A 16962-nucleotide genomic window follows, 5' to 3' on the forward strand; every position below is an offset into this window, starting at 1 on the left:
TGCACTTTCCTGATCTATTACCAGGGGGCTTCTTGAAAGATGGGGCCCTGATCCAATGCCTATTAGGTAGATACCTTAAAACAACTCTGCAAAGCAATTCATTTTGTTACCTTGGTGTTTCACCGCATCCACTCCTGTGGACATGTGGCTATGGAGGATATTACGGGTTTTGAAGATAGCAGAAGTAGCACAAGTCGGCCAGCATAAAGACAAATTCTTCTAGAAGCTATGGGAACCATTGTTGATACTCCTGGCCCATAACACTGGAGAACCTACATGTCCACAGCACATTAGGTCGCTTAATATACTTGATCGGGAAGTGGAGGTCAGCGAGTTGATCATGAAAGGATAGCTCAAAAGAACCTAAGAGAACTGATGAAGAAAAACGATAGGATTTGTGACTATTGGGTTAGGAAGGGGGTGAGGATGGAACCTTGGAAGAAAGGGGAGAGAGTTTTGATTGGGTTCGCTGGTTGGTTTAGGAAGGGTAATTGTTTACATTTGGTGATATTGCACCAATTTCTAGAGTACAAACAAGATATTACAAAGTGGTAATGGTGTTCTTTATTGTTAAAACATTTCCATTAAAAGTATTCAAACCTAAAAACAGTATGAGCTACTGAAGTGATGGTTGTGGTGGGCATGTGATCTTGCATATTTTTTACAATACAGTTCTAACTTACTTGAATACATTCCCAATACAACACAGACTGGTGGGTTTGTATGCGCTTGATGAGTTGCCACTGTCGATGGATCAGGGTAGTTGGTCCCATTTCCTAGCGCTATACATTGGTGTAGATTGTGCCATGGTCCCCTGACAAGTGAAGGTAACTTACATATTTTGCTGAAGTGAAATGTTGCAATGTGATAGTTGAATTAGTTTATTGCTCTCTATTTGGGTGTTGAGAGATTTGGCACTTTTATAGAATAAGCCTACTCAAAAGAATTTAGTTCCCATTTGATAACACTTGCATCTTCATTTCAGTGCATCTTCTTTCATCTAGACCTTGCATGACTTTTCTGAACTTTTAAATTGAGAGATGTCATTGGCTACATCTGCCAGAGTCTCTCACAACACCGTGCAGTAGAAACGAAACTCTGGCTTTTGCAATGACATCGCCTCTGGTACAGTGGGTTGATGCTTTCCAGCTGCACGCAAATGGAGAACACCTAAAGTTAATACTTGTAAGCATTGTGTCACCACAAGAGCCTGCTGTGTCAACCAGTGTTGTTGGACCCAAATTGTCTAGTGGATACAAAACTCTTCCTGGAACCATCGCACAGGTGGTCCCAACGCAAGCTGAGATGCATGAAAGTCTCATCATAATATGAAAATTAACCTTGTCTTAAAAAAACCTCTTGCGCTGCAACTGGACCTTTTAAATCTTCCCTTTTCAATAGACAGCAGAGCTTATGGTCGACCAAATTTTGCCAAGCAACCTATCTTAAACTAGTGGGGCAGAACTGATCTTTTTGCAACCAAAGGGAGAAGAAATGATGGAGAAAAGATTACGTCCCTATCTCTTAGTAGACCATAGGGGTTATAACTTTAGGCAATGGTTATTCATTTCGTTCTCTCCTTTTGCTGCTTGTGGATTAGCAGCTCTGTGTGAATTTGTGTTTCATTCAGAACATTTCTGCTGTTAATTGGAAACAACTTTTTTGCCAAGGCTGAGAACCTTGGCTAAGCTAGAATGAAAAAGAGATGAAAATGATTCCAGCAAAATTAAATGGAATAACAACAGAGTAAAGGGTAATTGTGTTCTATATATATATATATATATATATATATATATATATATATATATATATATATATATATATATATAAATAAATTGGAGGAAGCAAACACACTGGTTGCTTCTTCTGTTAGACCATTCATAGTCACGTAAAACAAGGATACTGTCTTTCTCCATACATTCTAGACCCCCCCCCCACTAATTTGGTGTCCAAGAATTTGTAATCTTGAGTTAATGAATGCTGTGTACTTAACTGGTAATGTGTGTGTAAGTGGTATTTGTGTGAATAGTGATACTGTTTGTGCCGTCAATTGAAAGTTGTATGACCCATTTCCTGGATATTGGTAAACAAGCAATAAGCCAAATACATACAACTGAGAGGGGACAGCTTCCTCTAGCGTTCCCCTTTACTCTCTTCTTTTTACAGATTTTGTATATTTTTCCGTTCTTGTTTTAGTTGTCTGTCAATATTAGATGCTACAAAACAATCTCTTACCTTGTAATACATTATGTGCTCACTAATAAGAAAATTCAGTTGTTTTCCTAGTCCTTATTTTGGATTTGTGAATATTCTTCTGCTTGGAAATGCTGGAAACAGGTTGGCCGGTAATGTTACTTTCATGGCTTAGAGCTCCCATATTAGTGAGTAGGAGCATGCACAAGTACACTACTAGGAAGTATATTAAAGAAGGCTATTCGTTGCAAATGAAATCAAGGGGATTGTTATCATTACCGGATTAGTACTGTGTGCTGTGGTCTCCTTGTTGTCACTCTTGTTTACTTGACTAAAGTATGCTTCTGCTTTCCAGTGTGGATTACGGTCGCAGGAAAAGAAATGCTTTCAAGATACAAGTGGAAAAAGGTAACCGGATTATAGGTCTACTGGTGGGCTTGTTTTAATCACACAACTAACGCCTGTTTTATGATTGATTGACAAATTCAACAGTTGTATAAGTTATTAAATTGAGGACTACTGAAGCATCTGCTTCCCCTTTACAGCGGCCATTGTTTGTAGTTATTGTAATTATTTTTTCAGCACTTACTTTGTTTTTCGCGTCTAGTGTTCCAGGTGATCAGCAATGAAAAGCAAGCCATAGATGTCTCTCTTCTAGAAGAAGAACACCTTTCGAAGCGAGCTCGACAAGGAGGCGAAAGCCACGGGTAAGTGGGTGTGGCTTGTAGATGTTGGTCTGGAAATGTCCAGCAGGAAGCAGTGTTCCTCTGTCAGGAAGGCTGAACTTCTGCACTCCTTCAGTATGGTCTGTAATATAGGAGCCATCCGTGCCCAGAAATGGTTAGCTTGGTTAACATTGTAAGGAAACTAGCTTTGCTTCCTTTTCCTGGTGTTGAGAGCTCCTTAGAATAACTCAGTGTAGTTTATGCCTGGGTGACCAGTGCTGCAAGTGCCACCTTCAAGAGCCTCTAGATTTATATTTTCTGCCTATCCTTGCTATATTTTATGCATGTGTTTATTTATGGAACGTTTTTAATGGCCACACTAAGCCCTGGCATAGACCAGTCCCTAGCAGGCATCATAATGCTTTCTGCAGAAGAACGGAAAGCTCAACATCCTAGAAACAATACGTTTTTCAGAAGAATGTTCCTGCCTTTGTTCAAGATGGTTCAGTAAGAGTTATAGTTTTGGGAACAAGTTTAAGGCAAATAGTTCACGTCAAGGGAGTTTAGATTGGCCACGAGCTCTGTTGTGAGTGTATATGTCTGTTGGAGCCTGCAAGCCTTTGAAAACTCTTTGATGCTAGCTAAAGGTATCTTCACCACAGTAACACTCAATCATTGCAAGCAGATGTGAGTTGTGGATATTCTTTTGTGGGGTTACTGATCCCTGTTTCAGAAACCTCCCAGACCATTCCATCTGCGATAGGGTTCAGCCAGTGTTCCTACCACTTCTGCTGGAAGCGGGTACAGCAAACCATACAATAAGAGCCGTACTAAAAGTAGGTTTATCTCTGCTGGTGTTGTTCCCAACCCACTTGCCCCAGAGACTTTTTAAGTGACGATTCGAACGGTGGACATTGTTGCCTTGAGTGGCTGCATATTTTACCCCACAGTGTCACAGAAATGTTTTTTATGTTTAATACAAAAATGTTATCAAAGGTTTGACTTTTTAAAAGGTATGCAAGTATTTCGTTTACCGCTCAAAGCATGCTATATGGACTTGGGTGGAAACACACTTCATTATTTTTCAAATTTCTATCCTGTAACCTGTTATTGAAAATGTGCAGGGGCCCCTTAGAAAGGCAGACCCCTCCCCATTTTGAGTAATATTCTTGTGAGCAGGATCGACTATGGATCTCCTTGCAAAACCACTCCTTGGAGGTATCCTATGACCAGCAAGTGATTCTGTGGTACTAGGCCTTCAGGCCATCACAGAAACATCAGTACAACAGAGGTGTGTGACATAACCAAAGGGAGCAAAGTACATTCTGTATCAAATTTGCCTTTTCTGCATGGTCACTTAATACTTGACCCCTTTTTCTGGCCCTTATTTTCCTGGGTTTCGAACTCTGTGCACTTTACTCTTATTAAGCAGGAGGAAAGTGCTGTGCTTTCCATTCTACATGGTTCAAGTGTTTACCTCTGTTGTCATACTTAACTTGCCTTTCCTTGGATGCAGCTTTCAGGTTTTTGCACTGTTTTTTTGTTGTTAGCCAGTGTTTGTCTCTAAACCTTCCTGACCAGAGAGCAGTCTTTACACATGCCAAGGCAAGGTTCTAGTCTTTTGCACTACATTAAAAGCAGTAAGCACTTCAGAATGGTAGTTTTTGCAAACAGCAAGGTGGAGATGGGTAGAAGCTTATTGTGGGGGTTACTGCAGCTATGCCTCATACCCAAGTAGGTTGCGCCAAACTCAAAAATCTCTTTGAGCAATGTTCCCCGCCGTGCTTCTCTTTGAGGAAAATCTTAAGCAATTGCCATCCGCAGTGTGTAACTTACAATAAAAATTATTCTCTCAGGAAAATGTTAGTAACCTGTTCCCCTTCGTGCAAGTACTTTGATGCTGTTATAAAAAGAACGTTGGGGCCAAAAAGGAGTTTTGCCCGTAGAAGCTGGACATGGTTGATTGAAGCCAGTAGTGCGACAATTATTGTTGAATTGTGCAGATAGTTGATTGGATGACAGCTGATGCTTGAGATCTAACATCGCAAGTATATGGTATTTTAGTGAAAGAAGAGTTTGGTCTTTTTAGTACAACGATTTTCATCTGTGTCATGGTATCGACACTGTGAAAACCTCTTTACCTTTAAGGATATCACCCCTTATCGCTTTCTCTTGCTTCATGCACCCTCTAGCTACACCCCATTCCCATATCTCATTATTTCGTAATGTTGGCAAGAAAAACAACTGCTCTCCCACTGGTCAGGTGTCGACTTATAACTTGCAATATTTTTTGCTATTTTGTTAATACTTCCGTTTATTGTTTTATATATAAGAACAGAAATGCAATATACACCAATATAACTGTGCAAAGGAAAGATGGGAGTCATCACCCTGCACACACGAAAAGTCTTGGGCCTTCTAAAAACAATCATGGGGCTAAGTAGGAGCAGTTCCCTCAGTCCTCATCCTCCAAATCATGCAACTGGAAGACACTGGCCCCTCAAGCCTGTGATATTAACTCGCACACCCACTCCATTTGTAAATCATACTTTTTGCCCTTGTGCAGTAATCCTTGCCTCTTAACCACACATTCACGTAAGGGGTTAGTGGGGGTTTGGCTAATCTCTAAAATTGTGCAATTTCTCTGTTACGCTATTAAAAGTCTAATACCTGCCAGGTATCTCTGCCCTCTAGTGTATGCCTACCCCTCCATGATTCAAACAACACCACCTCACTGATCGAAGTCAGTGGGGGAGTACACAATGTCAGCTAGGGTATAGTTTATTTTAAGCCAATAATTTTTGATAGTAGGGCTATGGCTAATTTTAAGAAGACCTGTCTTGGTTTCCACCACAAGTGCATGTGGACCTCTTTGCCCCAACCATCCTCTAGATTCTGTGTGGACTATAGTAAATCATGTGCAAATAATAGATTAGGTTTAGTCTTAGATTGGAGGGGGTGCCAAGTAGACGCGTGGCCATCTGGCTTCTTGCCATTCTTTATCGTCCATTTTTCCAACATCCCACTCCCACTCAGTCCGTACCTCTCATTTTATTTACAACTGTTTTAATTAGGGATTTCCATTAAACAATAACAACGATATGAATGGACCCATAAAATGTACAATTGTGCAGGTTAGTGCAATAGCATCAACAAGCAGTAATAAATGATTAGGGCGTCTGCCAATCGAGATGGCAACATGAATAGCAGTACAAGAAGATATGCATTTGTTATCAACTCAGCATGAGCTCAGATGTTTGGAATTGGGGGCCCATACACAAACTGGTGGGTGAGGGGGATGAAAAAGAGGGGGGCTGTTCAGGACCATGCTGTAACCAGTCCATCCCCCTCACAACTGATATGGACTGTAAAGCGGGACCTGTACAACCTGGATATTCCTTTATGACCTGGAGGTTGCATTATTCACTTAGATTTAAGCAATTTGTATTCTGGCATCACCTTCAGGTCTCTACGATATGTATCAAGGGTGTGTCGGAGCTGGAGATATTTAAAAAAAATACTGAGGCTTATGCAATTCATGCTCGTTTTCTAAATTGTTGAATGGCCTTATAGGATCAAGGTCCCAAATACCTTTTAATCCGGAAATACCAATTAAATCCCATTGGCAGAAACCAGGTAATTGCTTTACCTGTTTTAATCGGGTTCCGAACCACAAAGGGGTTTGGGCAGTGAATTTACCAAGCCATTTAATATGGCCCTGGGCTGTTCTCCAGCACAGGGATGGGAGCCTTGTAATCTGTGGAAGCAAGTGTGGAAGCTGTCCTTCATATAGCAGACCTAGAGTTCCTAGTTTTTCAAGCATATCCAATTCCAGTTGCCAAATGGAGCCTGACTTGTTACCAAATAACCACTGCACTGCACTGCACAGTAAAATAGCCTGAGGTCATGGTCCCCCAGATGCCGCCTCGTGTGTGGAGAATGTGCACTTGACGAAAGAAGCTCTAGTGAGTATAGCGTCCAAGGGGAAATTGAAGTTTAATTTTTGCAAATCCCAGAAGAAGTTGGATGGGAGGATATACAGATAATTCTGCAAAGTGTACATAAAGCAGATCAGTCTGATCATTTTATGAAGCTCCTCACTGCTCATTCATTTAAGGAGTAATGGGGCCAAGGCCTCAAAGTTGTCACGGGTGTGCCTTAATATTGGACAAGTATTCATATTCCAAGCATATTGCCCGACTATTTACTTGTTTTAGTCATTGAATACTGTGTGCATGGTAAATACTCCTGCATTATTTTGTACTTCTGCAGCATCATAACTGTGCCCCCATTTAATTGTTAGCTTTGATCTGTGCCATGATACCAATCTCTTACAGATCCTTTACTATTTTGCAATTCTATATTTCTGCACTTGCTTTCGCTTCAACAGGTCCCAGTTTACCATGCAAGTTTTTCCTCCATTTTAAAGTCTAATTATTGGCCAACCTCAGAACATCTGTATTGGGATCTGGCCTGCACAACCACTTTTCAGTAGTACCTGCAGTTAAGGGCCTAAGCCCTCTATTGTGTTATAATGTTACTGTTTTGTTACTCTCCAAGCAGTGATGATTAAAAATTGATTGGATGTGCAAATGTATGCTCCTAATGACCCATTCTATTCCCTAAAGTGATCAGGACAGCTTCTCTGAAGACTCCTCAGACGTGGAGGAATGCCAGGATTATCCGGTATGATATTTTCCTTTTAAACATGGATGAAATCCCAACTCTGTTGGCAACGTGCCTCCAGTGCTGCCAGCTTTGCCTGATTAGTCAAAACTTGTAGCTGAGAGACAAGTACATTGAAGAAATGTTTTATTTTGTTATAAGTACAGAAGGCACTGCTGATGACGTTCTGTGATCTATATTGACCTTGTATTTTTCTTGGTTACTGTGAGTCCTTGTAAATGCTGCTTAGTCCAAGGGGTCCTCCTGTAGAGCTTGTGGCCTTGTTGGGGAGGAAGACTAGATGTTTGATTTGTCCCTTGCAGTGGATCCTACTTTATGTCTCCTCATTAATGTTGCTGTTAAATAGATCATCATGGACTGTAGAAAGTTATCCTAGGTGTCCTTCTAAAATGTAATCTCCCGATGTGCCAGAATGGGTTCAGTAAAGCAGCATTATTGAACCTAATTATCTGGACCTGCCTGACTATTTGATCATGTTCTAGACGTTCCATAGAGGTGCAGTCTTTCAAAGTGCCATTATTGATCCTTCAGCCCTACTTTTGTCACAACACTGTGTACCCATCTGCTTATCTTTTTAGTTCAGCCTGGCTCTCAGTTTGAGTAGTTCTTAAGTTCTTTCAGCAGAAATGGATGAGTGTTTTCCTTGCTTAGTCTGACTCTAAAATACCGGGAAATATTGTTTACTAAAATAGAGTTTTGAAAAAAGTAATAAACAGAAAAAAATGCTTTCTTTCAGTTCCCATGTCTGTATTTGCTATTTTTGTTCGTCAGGCATCTCTTCTGTTTTCTGTCTTTTCCTCATGTTACGAGTTTATTCCCTAACTTGTTTATTTTAAAATTGTCTTAGACTTAATTAAGAATGACTGTTATCGTTCACCTAGAATACAGTATTAGTTTTTGGAAAGTAAGTTCTCCATCATGGTATATACTCTAGATTTATTGGTAATAAGTGGAATTATAATGCCCAATTAAACAGTGCATTTGTATATACCAAACAACATTCTTTTGACCATTTCTATCATGATCTCTGCTGCCAAAGAACAGATGATTAACTTTGAGGTTGCATGTGAGCATGGACTTGGTTCCTGCTGTGTACCTTCCTTCATTTGTGTATCAGTTTTCAAAATCTGTGTTTATTTTCACACTTGAATACTTTCTCTTCATGTGAATATATGGCTGGAAGAGGATCGGTGAGAGTAAGTGATGTGCTTTTCTTCCTCCCTAGCAATATTTGTACATGTAAGAGCAGTGTGAAAGGTAGTTCACTATAGTTGGACAGCACACTGAGGTTAAGGAGGATTGGAATCCATCATATCCTCTTTAGTTGGATAGGAGAATACTAAAATAATATTACTATGGGAGTCGAACAGTTTGGAAAGGCATGATCTACGAACGAAAAGGGTGAGCTGCTACTTCTGCATCTGTCAAGTTGGTAGATATCGAAAAATAAAAAAATAATTCTAGATTTTATTGATGAAGATTTTGCTGCATTTTATTTATTAATTTTTCAGGGATTATGTTCCTTTTCCATTTTCAAAACTCAGCCCTTAGTGCAAGAAATGTTGGTATATATTGCAGCCATATTTCTTTGCTTCTGTCTTGAATGTGCTCTGAGCCCCTACTAACAGTCTTAAACTTCTTCCCGGATGGGGGAGCTTTACAGCTTAGCACCATATAAATAGATGCTCTAGCCAGGAATACACAAACGTTTCCAAGTAGAATACTATATTAGACCTACTTTAACCTAAGTTACTTAGCTTCAGATGCTCACAAAACAAAAATGGTTTCTTCTTTTTTCTGATGGAATGAATTGATTGCACGTAGGTCTTGTCCTGCAACTGTGAAACATGTCAGGAATTTCTTTACTATAGGTAAGGATTAATAATATTGTGTTAGGCCTTATGCTGTCAATGTGTTTCTTGTAATTTAGTATTTCGCTAATATAAATACCCAAGGCTCCTCCAGAAATGAGACATTTGAGCAGGAAATTCAGTGTGTTGCTGGTAGAACACTGATATCTTTTATTTATTTTGCTCTCCAGCTAGATTAAGAACATCCAGTTACTTTCATTATAAATATAATTGATGTGGCAAACTGCTCTCATGAGAAGTTGGTTTCTTTGTACTAACTGCCAGGCTCATTTCTGGGCTCCTGGCTCCGGCACGAGTGAACCACATGTCCGGATTTGCCCGTCCTATGCAAACAATATTTTTTTGGGAACAGTGCTTGCTTATGTCGCTGTATGACTTAGCATGGATGGTATTTTTTGTGCTCTCTATGGCTAAGACTCGTATAGAATAAGGGTGCTTGTGCAGCAGTGTTGGTAGTCGATTAATAATGCTTTTTATTGGGAACTTTCCCCACTCTAAAATGAGACATGAGCTGTACATGATGGAATGTAGGGGCATAATGTTTATGTAGCTAATCATAACTGGGGAAATTCCACTGGTCTTCAGGATCTGGATCTTAAATAAAGTGTTCTTTCAATAGGAAAAGTAATACAAAGAATGAACATTTAACAGCACATTGAGCAGTCTTATGACAATTATTTTGGATCCTAAATTGTGTGTTTAGAGTGATCATTCTGTTTTGCACCTGCAAGTGGTAAAGGCGGGCTTAATAATTTGATGTCTTTTGCCAATTTGTTTTTATGCAGTCCTCCAATCACTTGAACAACTCTTTGCTCTCCTTGTATCGGAAAGGGAATCCAGATTCTGCTCCAGGAACTCCCTCTCGAGTTGAGTCTTCTACCACTAGCACCCCTGCACCAATGGAGGCTGTTAAAAGTGAAAAGGGCATCTCTTCACACACCAAGACCTCTAGAGGAGGCTGGTTTATCGACAAAACACCCAGCAGAGGCGGAGAAAGAAGTATTCTGATTGATCTAAGTGAGGAGGAAAAAGAAAAATCTAATAATGCAACTGCTCAGGTAAGCATACATTTTACTTTTAAGGTATGCCTTGTTTCAAAGACCTGTCTGTGTACCAAGCAAACGCTTTCTTTTCCATAATTACTTTAGCACGTGTGATTCTGGATATGCTGGACTTACTACTGCACTCGCTTTGTCCAGACACATTAGATTCTTTCAATATGATTCTAAGTCCTACAGTACATGCACACCGTCACTACAGATGCCCTTAACTTGCAGCCCTGGATAATCAGTCATACACAGCCTAGTGTTTGCTGTGGGCATTCAACTTTGCTGGTGGGAGTACACCTGCATCACTGGTCATCTATCTGACTACAAGAAACACTTTCTCTGCCCTGTGTTACCTCAAACCAGTCTAAATCTTTCAGATATCAAAACCTTACTGAATCTCTCGGTGCCCATCCCTGCCTCACACCACACTCATACAATCCCTGCTAATGCCCAACAACTTCTTGCCCAACATCACACTCATTCATTTAGCGGAAACAACCCCCATTTTTGATCTTTTCTCTCTTACTGACTTTACCTTCACATCCACTCCACTCTTTCGTCCGTTTGCTGGGTACACTGGTGTCCCCTCAAATGTCTATGCTTCTCAGATCACCCTTTTTAGAAATGTAACACCCACCATGTCCCTCCAAACTCTGACTACTTCAAGCATATACACAAATTGCTAAACAGTTGTATTAATATCCTTCCTCAATCTGTTCCAGAAGGTGCATTTGTGTCTTGCTCTTTTTCACTTCCCCAAAACCCCAAAACAACAAGGTTTCAACCACCTCACACTGTCAATATGCTGCAACTGCTCCATTCAGATTTTCATAACTCCCTTTTTCTGAGACTATTATCTCTCCTGCAAACTTTGACACAATTGGCACACCTTGTTAAGAACCGCCTTGGTTATCCTCTGTAGCATAAGCGGCAGTCACCTTAGATTTTCTCCGGTCTTTGATTGCTCATATCTCTGTCATCTCTTGCTCTGCCAACTCTTCAAGCACCTTCTTCTGGTAGGATTTGATCCAAGGTGATTTTTCCACACACATTGCTTTTCTTTCCTGCACAATTCAATTGGGCTTCCACTGCAAAAAAAAAAAAGTGGTTTAGCAGTGTGAATCTTTTCTGGGATCACATGCTCTGCATTATTCGGCAATCTAGTGGTTGAATCCAGTAAAATCTTCTTGAGGTCTTTCTCTGTTTTTTTTCTGTGGGCTTCGTCAACCATTTAGATTTACGCCCCACCTTTTGTGATGTTATACATATGCCCTGGAAATTCCTCAATGCAGTTGTCCTCTTCGGATTCTTTTTCTGCCGTTGGCTCTGGAAGCCTGTAGGAGAGCTCCCGAGCCGAGGAAGAAGGAACTGTAGGAAGAAAACTTTTTTTCTACTGAAAATCCCCATAGAGAGAAGATGATTGGCAGAGACCTATAGAAAGAAGAGAGCACCAAGAGTATGTTGAAAACCACTGAGGAACACAAAGGTGAGAAGACCAACTTATGAAAACCATGTGGTTGGAGAATGAGAAAGGGGCATGTAGCCTACACCCTTTAGGTTCTGCCCCAAGTGCCATAACAAATATGCACAGAAAGACTCACAAGGTCTGTAACGTCTTCTGCACAAAAGACCACAGCACAGATGACTGCGTGGCGTGCACAGAATTCCTGCCCAAAACCGTCAGGGCAAGGCAGAAGCAGAAGTGGGCACTACGCAGTGGCTTTCCCACAGAGAAAGCAGGAGTCCTTAAAAAAACTTGGCCCTGTCTAGCAATGGCAATGACATCCTGAGGACGTCCAAGGGGAAGAGGAGATCTTTGAGAGCCAAACAGGCAAGACTCCTAGGAAAGTGGCAAGGGAGGAACACAGATTAAAGGTGACCCCTCAGAGATGACAATCAGTCAAGCCAAATACCTTGGATTCAAAGAAACCAGCAATGATGCCGAAATCGTCCATGCCAGAGGGCAGAGTGAAGCCCAAAGAGCCATGCAGGTCCAAGACAAAGGACAGCAATGGAGACAAACCCTTGAAACCTTCTTAGACCTCGAGAGAGGATCAAAGGCAAGAAAGAGAGAGACAGCTAGACCCAGCTCGACGCAGTCAGCGAAAGTCGGGTCAACACAGTCCACATAGATGAAGCAGTGATGACTTCGAAAACCGCTGAAGCAACGAGGCTCCCAACCTTGAAACAATTTTCAGCATTGACATCGAAATGAAGTGACGAAGCGGAGCTTGATGAGCAAAGAAAAAGCACTTGAGGAAGGAGGGGGGGGGGACATCTTGAGGCCAAACCTGAAGCTCTAATTAAAAAGAAGAGGGAATTTGATGACTCCTTGCAGGGCCACAGCATCCTATTGAAAAAGCGGGTAGAAGTAGAGGAAACAGAAGATGTAGGAACCTGCTACCCCAGAGCTCCAAGAAGAAGTAGATAAAGAGTTCTTTGACCTGGAGGAAGAACAGCAAGAAGGCTTCTCTCATATGGGAGAAACAACAGATGACTAGCAAGACATCTATGCAGACTCACCAGATGAAGGGGTGAAGTCTTATCCATGGACCCATCCGTCACCAGATAACATCACTGCATACAACGCAGTAGTAAAGAGGGCTGCAGCCACCTATGGAATGCAGCAAAAAAGTGGTTTTATTACATTTTCTGCCTTGTTATGATGCTTATGCTCAATACAGTAGGCCTGAATTGGTTATTGTAGGAAGTTGGCTCTGTATGTGCTATTTCAAAGTAAGGAATAGCATGCACAGATCCCCTTAGAGGTAAAATAGTGGTAAAAAGAGATAATACTAATGCTCTATTTTGTGGTAGTGTGGTCGAGCAGTAGGCTTATCCAAGGAGTAGTGTTAAGCATTTGTTGTACATACACATAGACAATAAATGAGGTACACACACTCAGAGACAAATCCAGCCAATAGGTTTTGTTATAGAAAAATATCTTTTCTTAGTTTATTTTAGGAACCACAGGTTCAAATTTAACATGTAATATCTTGTTTGAAAGGTATTGCAGGTAAGTACATTAGGAACTTTGAATCATTTCAATTGCATGTATACTTTTCAAGTTATTCACAAATAGCTATTTCAAAAGTGGACACTTAGTGCAATTTTCACAGTTCCTGGGGGAGGTAAGTTTTTGTTAGTTTTACCAGGTAAGTAAGAAACTTACAGGGTTCAGTTCTTGGTCCAAGGTAGCCCACCGTTGGGGGTTCAGAGCAACCCCAAAGTTACCACACCAGCAGCTCAGGGCCGGTCAGGTGCAGAGTTCAAAGTGGTGCCCAAAACGCATAGGCTATAATGGAGAGAAGGGGGTGCCCCGGTTCCGGTCTGCTTGCAGGTAAGTACCCGCGTCTTCGGAGGGCAGACCAGGGGGGTTTTGTAGGGCACTGGGGGGGACACAAGCCCACACAGAAATTTCACCCTCAGCGGCGCGGGGCGGCCGGGTGCAGTGTTAGAACAAGCGTCGGGTTCGCAATGTTAGTCAATGAGAGATCAAGGGATCTCTTCAGCGCTGCAGGCAGGCAAGGGGGGGCTTCCTCGGGGAAACCTCCACTTGGGCAAGGGAGAGGGACTCCTGGGGGTCACTTCTGCAGTGAAAGTCCGGTCCTTCAGGTCCTGGGGGCTGCGGGTGCAGGGTCTTTTCCAGGCGTCGGGACTTAGGTTTCAGAGAGTCGCGGTCAGGGGAAGCCTCGGGATTCCCTCTGCAGGCGGTGCTGTGGGGGCTCAGGGGGGACAGGTTTTGGTACTCACAGTCGTAGAGTAGTCCGGGGGTCCTCCCTGAGGGGTTGGTTCTCCACCAGCCGAGTCGGGGTCGCCGGGTGCAGTGTTGCAAGTCTCACGCTTCTTGCGGGGAGTTGCAGGGTTCTTTAAAGCTGCTTCTTGAAACAAAGTTGCAGTCTTTTTGGAGCAGGTCCGCTGTCCTCGGGAGTTTCTTGTCGTCGTCGAAGCAGGGCAGTCCTCAGAGGATTCAGAGGTCGCTAGTCCCTTTGGAAGGCGTCGCTGGAGCAGAGTTCTTTGGAAGGCAGGAGACAGGCCGGTGAGTTTCTGGAGCCAAGGCAGTTGTTGTCTTCTGGTCTTCCTCTGCAGGGGTTTTCAGCTGGGCAGTCCTTCTTCTTGTTGTTGCAGGAATCTAATTTTCTAGGGTTCAGGGTAGCCCTTAAATACTAAATTTAAGGGCGTGTTTAGGTCTGGGGGGTTAGTAGCCAATGGCTACTAGCCCTGAGGGTGGGTACACCCTCTTTGTGCCTCCTCCCAAGGGGAGGGGGTCACAATCCTAACCCTATTGGGGGAATCCTCCATCTGCAAGATGGAGGATTTCTAAAAGTTGGAGTCACCTCAGCTCAGGACACCTTAGGGGCTGTCCTGACTGGCCAGTGACTCCTCCTTGTTGCTTTCTTTGTTCCCTCCAGCCTTGCCGCCAAAAGTGGGGGCCGTGGCCGGAGGGGGCGGGCAACTCCACTAAGCTGGAGTGCCCTGCTGGGCTGTGACAAAGGGGTGAGCCTTTGAGGCTCACCGCCAGGTGTTACAGTTCCTGCCTGGGGGAGGTGTTAGCATCTCCACCCAGTGCAGGCTTTGTTACTGGCCTCCGAGTGACAAAGGCACTCTCCCCATGGGGCCAGCAACATGTCTCTAGTGTGGCAGGCTGCTGGAACTAGTCAGCCTACACAGACAGTCGGTTAAGTTTCAGGGGGCACCTCTAAGGTGCCCTCTGGGGTGTATTTTGCAATAAAATGTACACTGGCATCAGTGTGCATTTATTGTGCTGAGAAGTTTGATACCAAACTTCCCAGTTTTCAGTGTAGCCATTATGGTGCTGTGGAGTTCGTGTTTGACAGACTCCCAGACCATATACTCTTATGGCTACCCTGCACTTACAATGTCTAAGGTTTTGTTTAGACACTGTAGGGGTACCATGCTCATGCACTGGTACCCTCACCTATGGTATAGTGCACCCTGCCTTAGGGCTGTAAGGCCTGCTAGAGGGGTGTCTTACCTATACTGCATAGGCAGTGAGAGGCTGGCATGGCACCCTGAGGGGAGTGCCATGTCGACTTACTCGTTTTGTCCTCACTAGCACACACAAGCTGGCAAGCAGTGTGTCTGTGCTGAGTGAGAGGTCTCCAGGGTGGCATAAGACATGCTGCAGCCCTTAGAGACCTTCCTTGGCATCAGGGCCCTTGGTACTAGAAGTACCAGTTACAAGGGACTTATCTGGATGCCAGGGTCTGCCAATTGTGGATACAAAAGTACAGGTTAGGGAAAGAACACTGGTGCTGGGGCCTGGTTAGCAGGCCTCAGCACACTTTCAATTGTAAACATAGCATCAGCAAAGGCAAAAAGTCAGGGGGCAACCATGCCAAGGAGGCATTTCCTTACACAACCCCCCCCCCCCCCCAAACGAAAGAGGATGAGACTAACCTTTCCCAAGAGAGTCTTCATTTTCTAAGTGGAAGAACCTGGAAAGGCCATCTGCATTGGCATGGGCAGTCCCAGGTCTGTGTTCCACTACAAAGTCCATTCCCTGTAGGGAGATGGACCACCTCAACAGTTTAGGATTTTCACCTTTCATTTGCATCAGCCATTTGAGAGGTCTGTGGTCAGTTTGAACTAGGAAGTGAGTCCCAAAGAGGTATGGTCTCAGCTTCTTCAGGGACCAAACCACAGCAAAGGCCTCCCTCTCAATGGCACTCCAACGCTGCTCCCTGGGGAGTAACCTCCTGCTAATGAAAGCAACAGGCTGGTCAAGGCCATCATCATTTGTTTGGGACAAAACTGCCCCTATCCCATGTTCAGAGGCATCTGTCTGCACAATGAACTGCTTAGAATAATCTGGAGCTTTTAGAACTGGTGCTGAGCACATTGCTTGTTTCAGGGTGTCAAAGGCCTGTTGGCATTCCACAGTCCAGTTCACTTTCTTGGAGGTGAGTTCAGTGAGGGCTGTCACAATGGATCCATATCCCTTCACAAACCTCCTGTAATACCCAGTCAAGCCAAGGAATGCCCTGACTTGAGTCTGGGTTTTTGGAGCTACCCAGTCCAGAATAGTCTGGATCTTGGGTTGGAGTGGCTGAACTTGGCCTCCACCTACAAGGTGGCCCAAGTAAACCACAGTTCCCTGCCCTATCTGGCATTTGGATGCCTTGATAGAGAGGCCTGCAGATTGCAGGGCCTTCAAAACCTTCTTCAGGTGGACCAGGTGATCCTGCCAGGTGGAGCTAAAGACAGCAATATCATCAAGATAAGCTGTGCTAAAGGACTCCAAACCAGCAAGGACTTGATTCACCAACCTTTGGAAGGTGGCAGTGGCATTGTTTAAACCAAAGGGCATAACAGTAAACTGGTAATGCCCATCAGGTGTGGAGAATGCTGTTTTCTCTTTTGCTCCAGGTGCCATTTTTATTTGCCAGTACCCTGCTGTCAAGTCAAAGGTACTTAAGAATTTGGCAGCACCTAATTTATCTATGAGCTCATCAGCTCTAGGAATTGGATGAGCAT

The 16962-nt window shown here is 43.1% G+C and overlaps 1 protein-coding gene across 1 annotated transcript in view; it reads left to right on the forward strand.

The window, feature by feature from the left end:
• The window catches only part of NVL (nuclear VCP like), a 359132-nt gene that overhangs the window by 13686 nt on the left and 328484 nt on the right, over nt 1–16962 (forward strand). Inside the window, exons 3-6 of the mRNA XM_069233825.1 lie at nt 2549–2601; nt 2801–2900; nt 7487–7544; nt 10201–10473. Coding sequence (XP_069089926.1) covers nt 2549–2601; nt 2801–2900; nt 7487–7544; nt 10201–10473 — 484 coding nt within the window. The remainder of the gene's footprint in view (nt 1–2548; nt 2602–2800; nt 2901–7486; nt 7545–10200; nt 10474–16962) is intronic.

The sequence above is a fragment of the Pleurodeles waltl genome, chromosome 5 (assembly GCF_031143425.1).
Source record: "Pleurodeles waltl isolate 20211129_DDA chromosome 5, aPleWal1.hap1.20221129, whole genome shotgun sequence".
Taxonomy (NCBI): Eukaryota; Metazoa; Chordata; class Amphibia; order Caudata; family Salamandridae; genus Pleurodeles; species Pleurodeles waltl.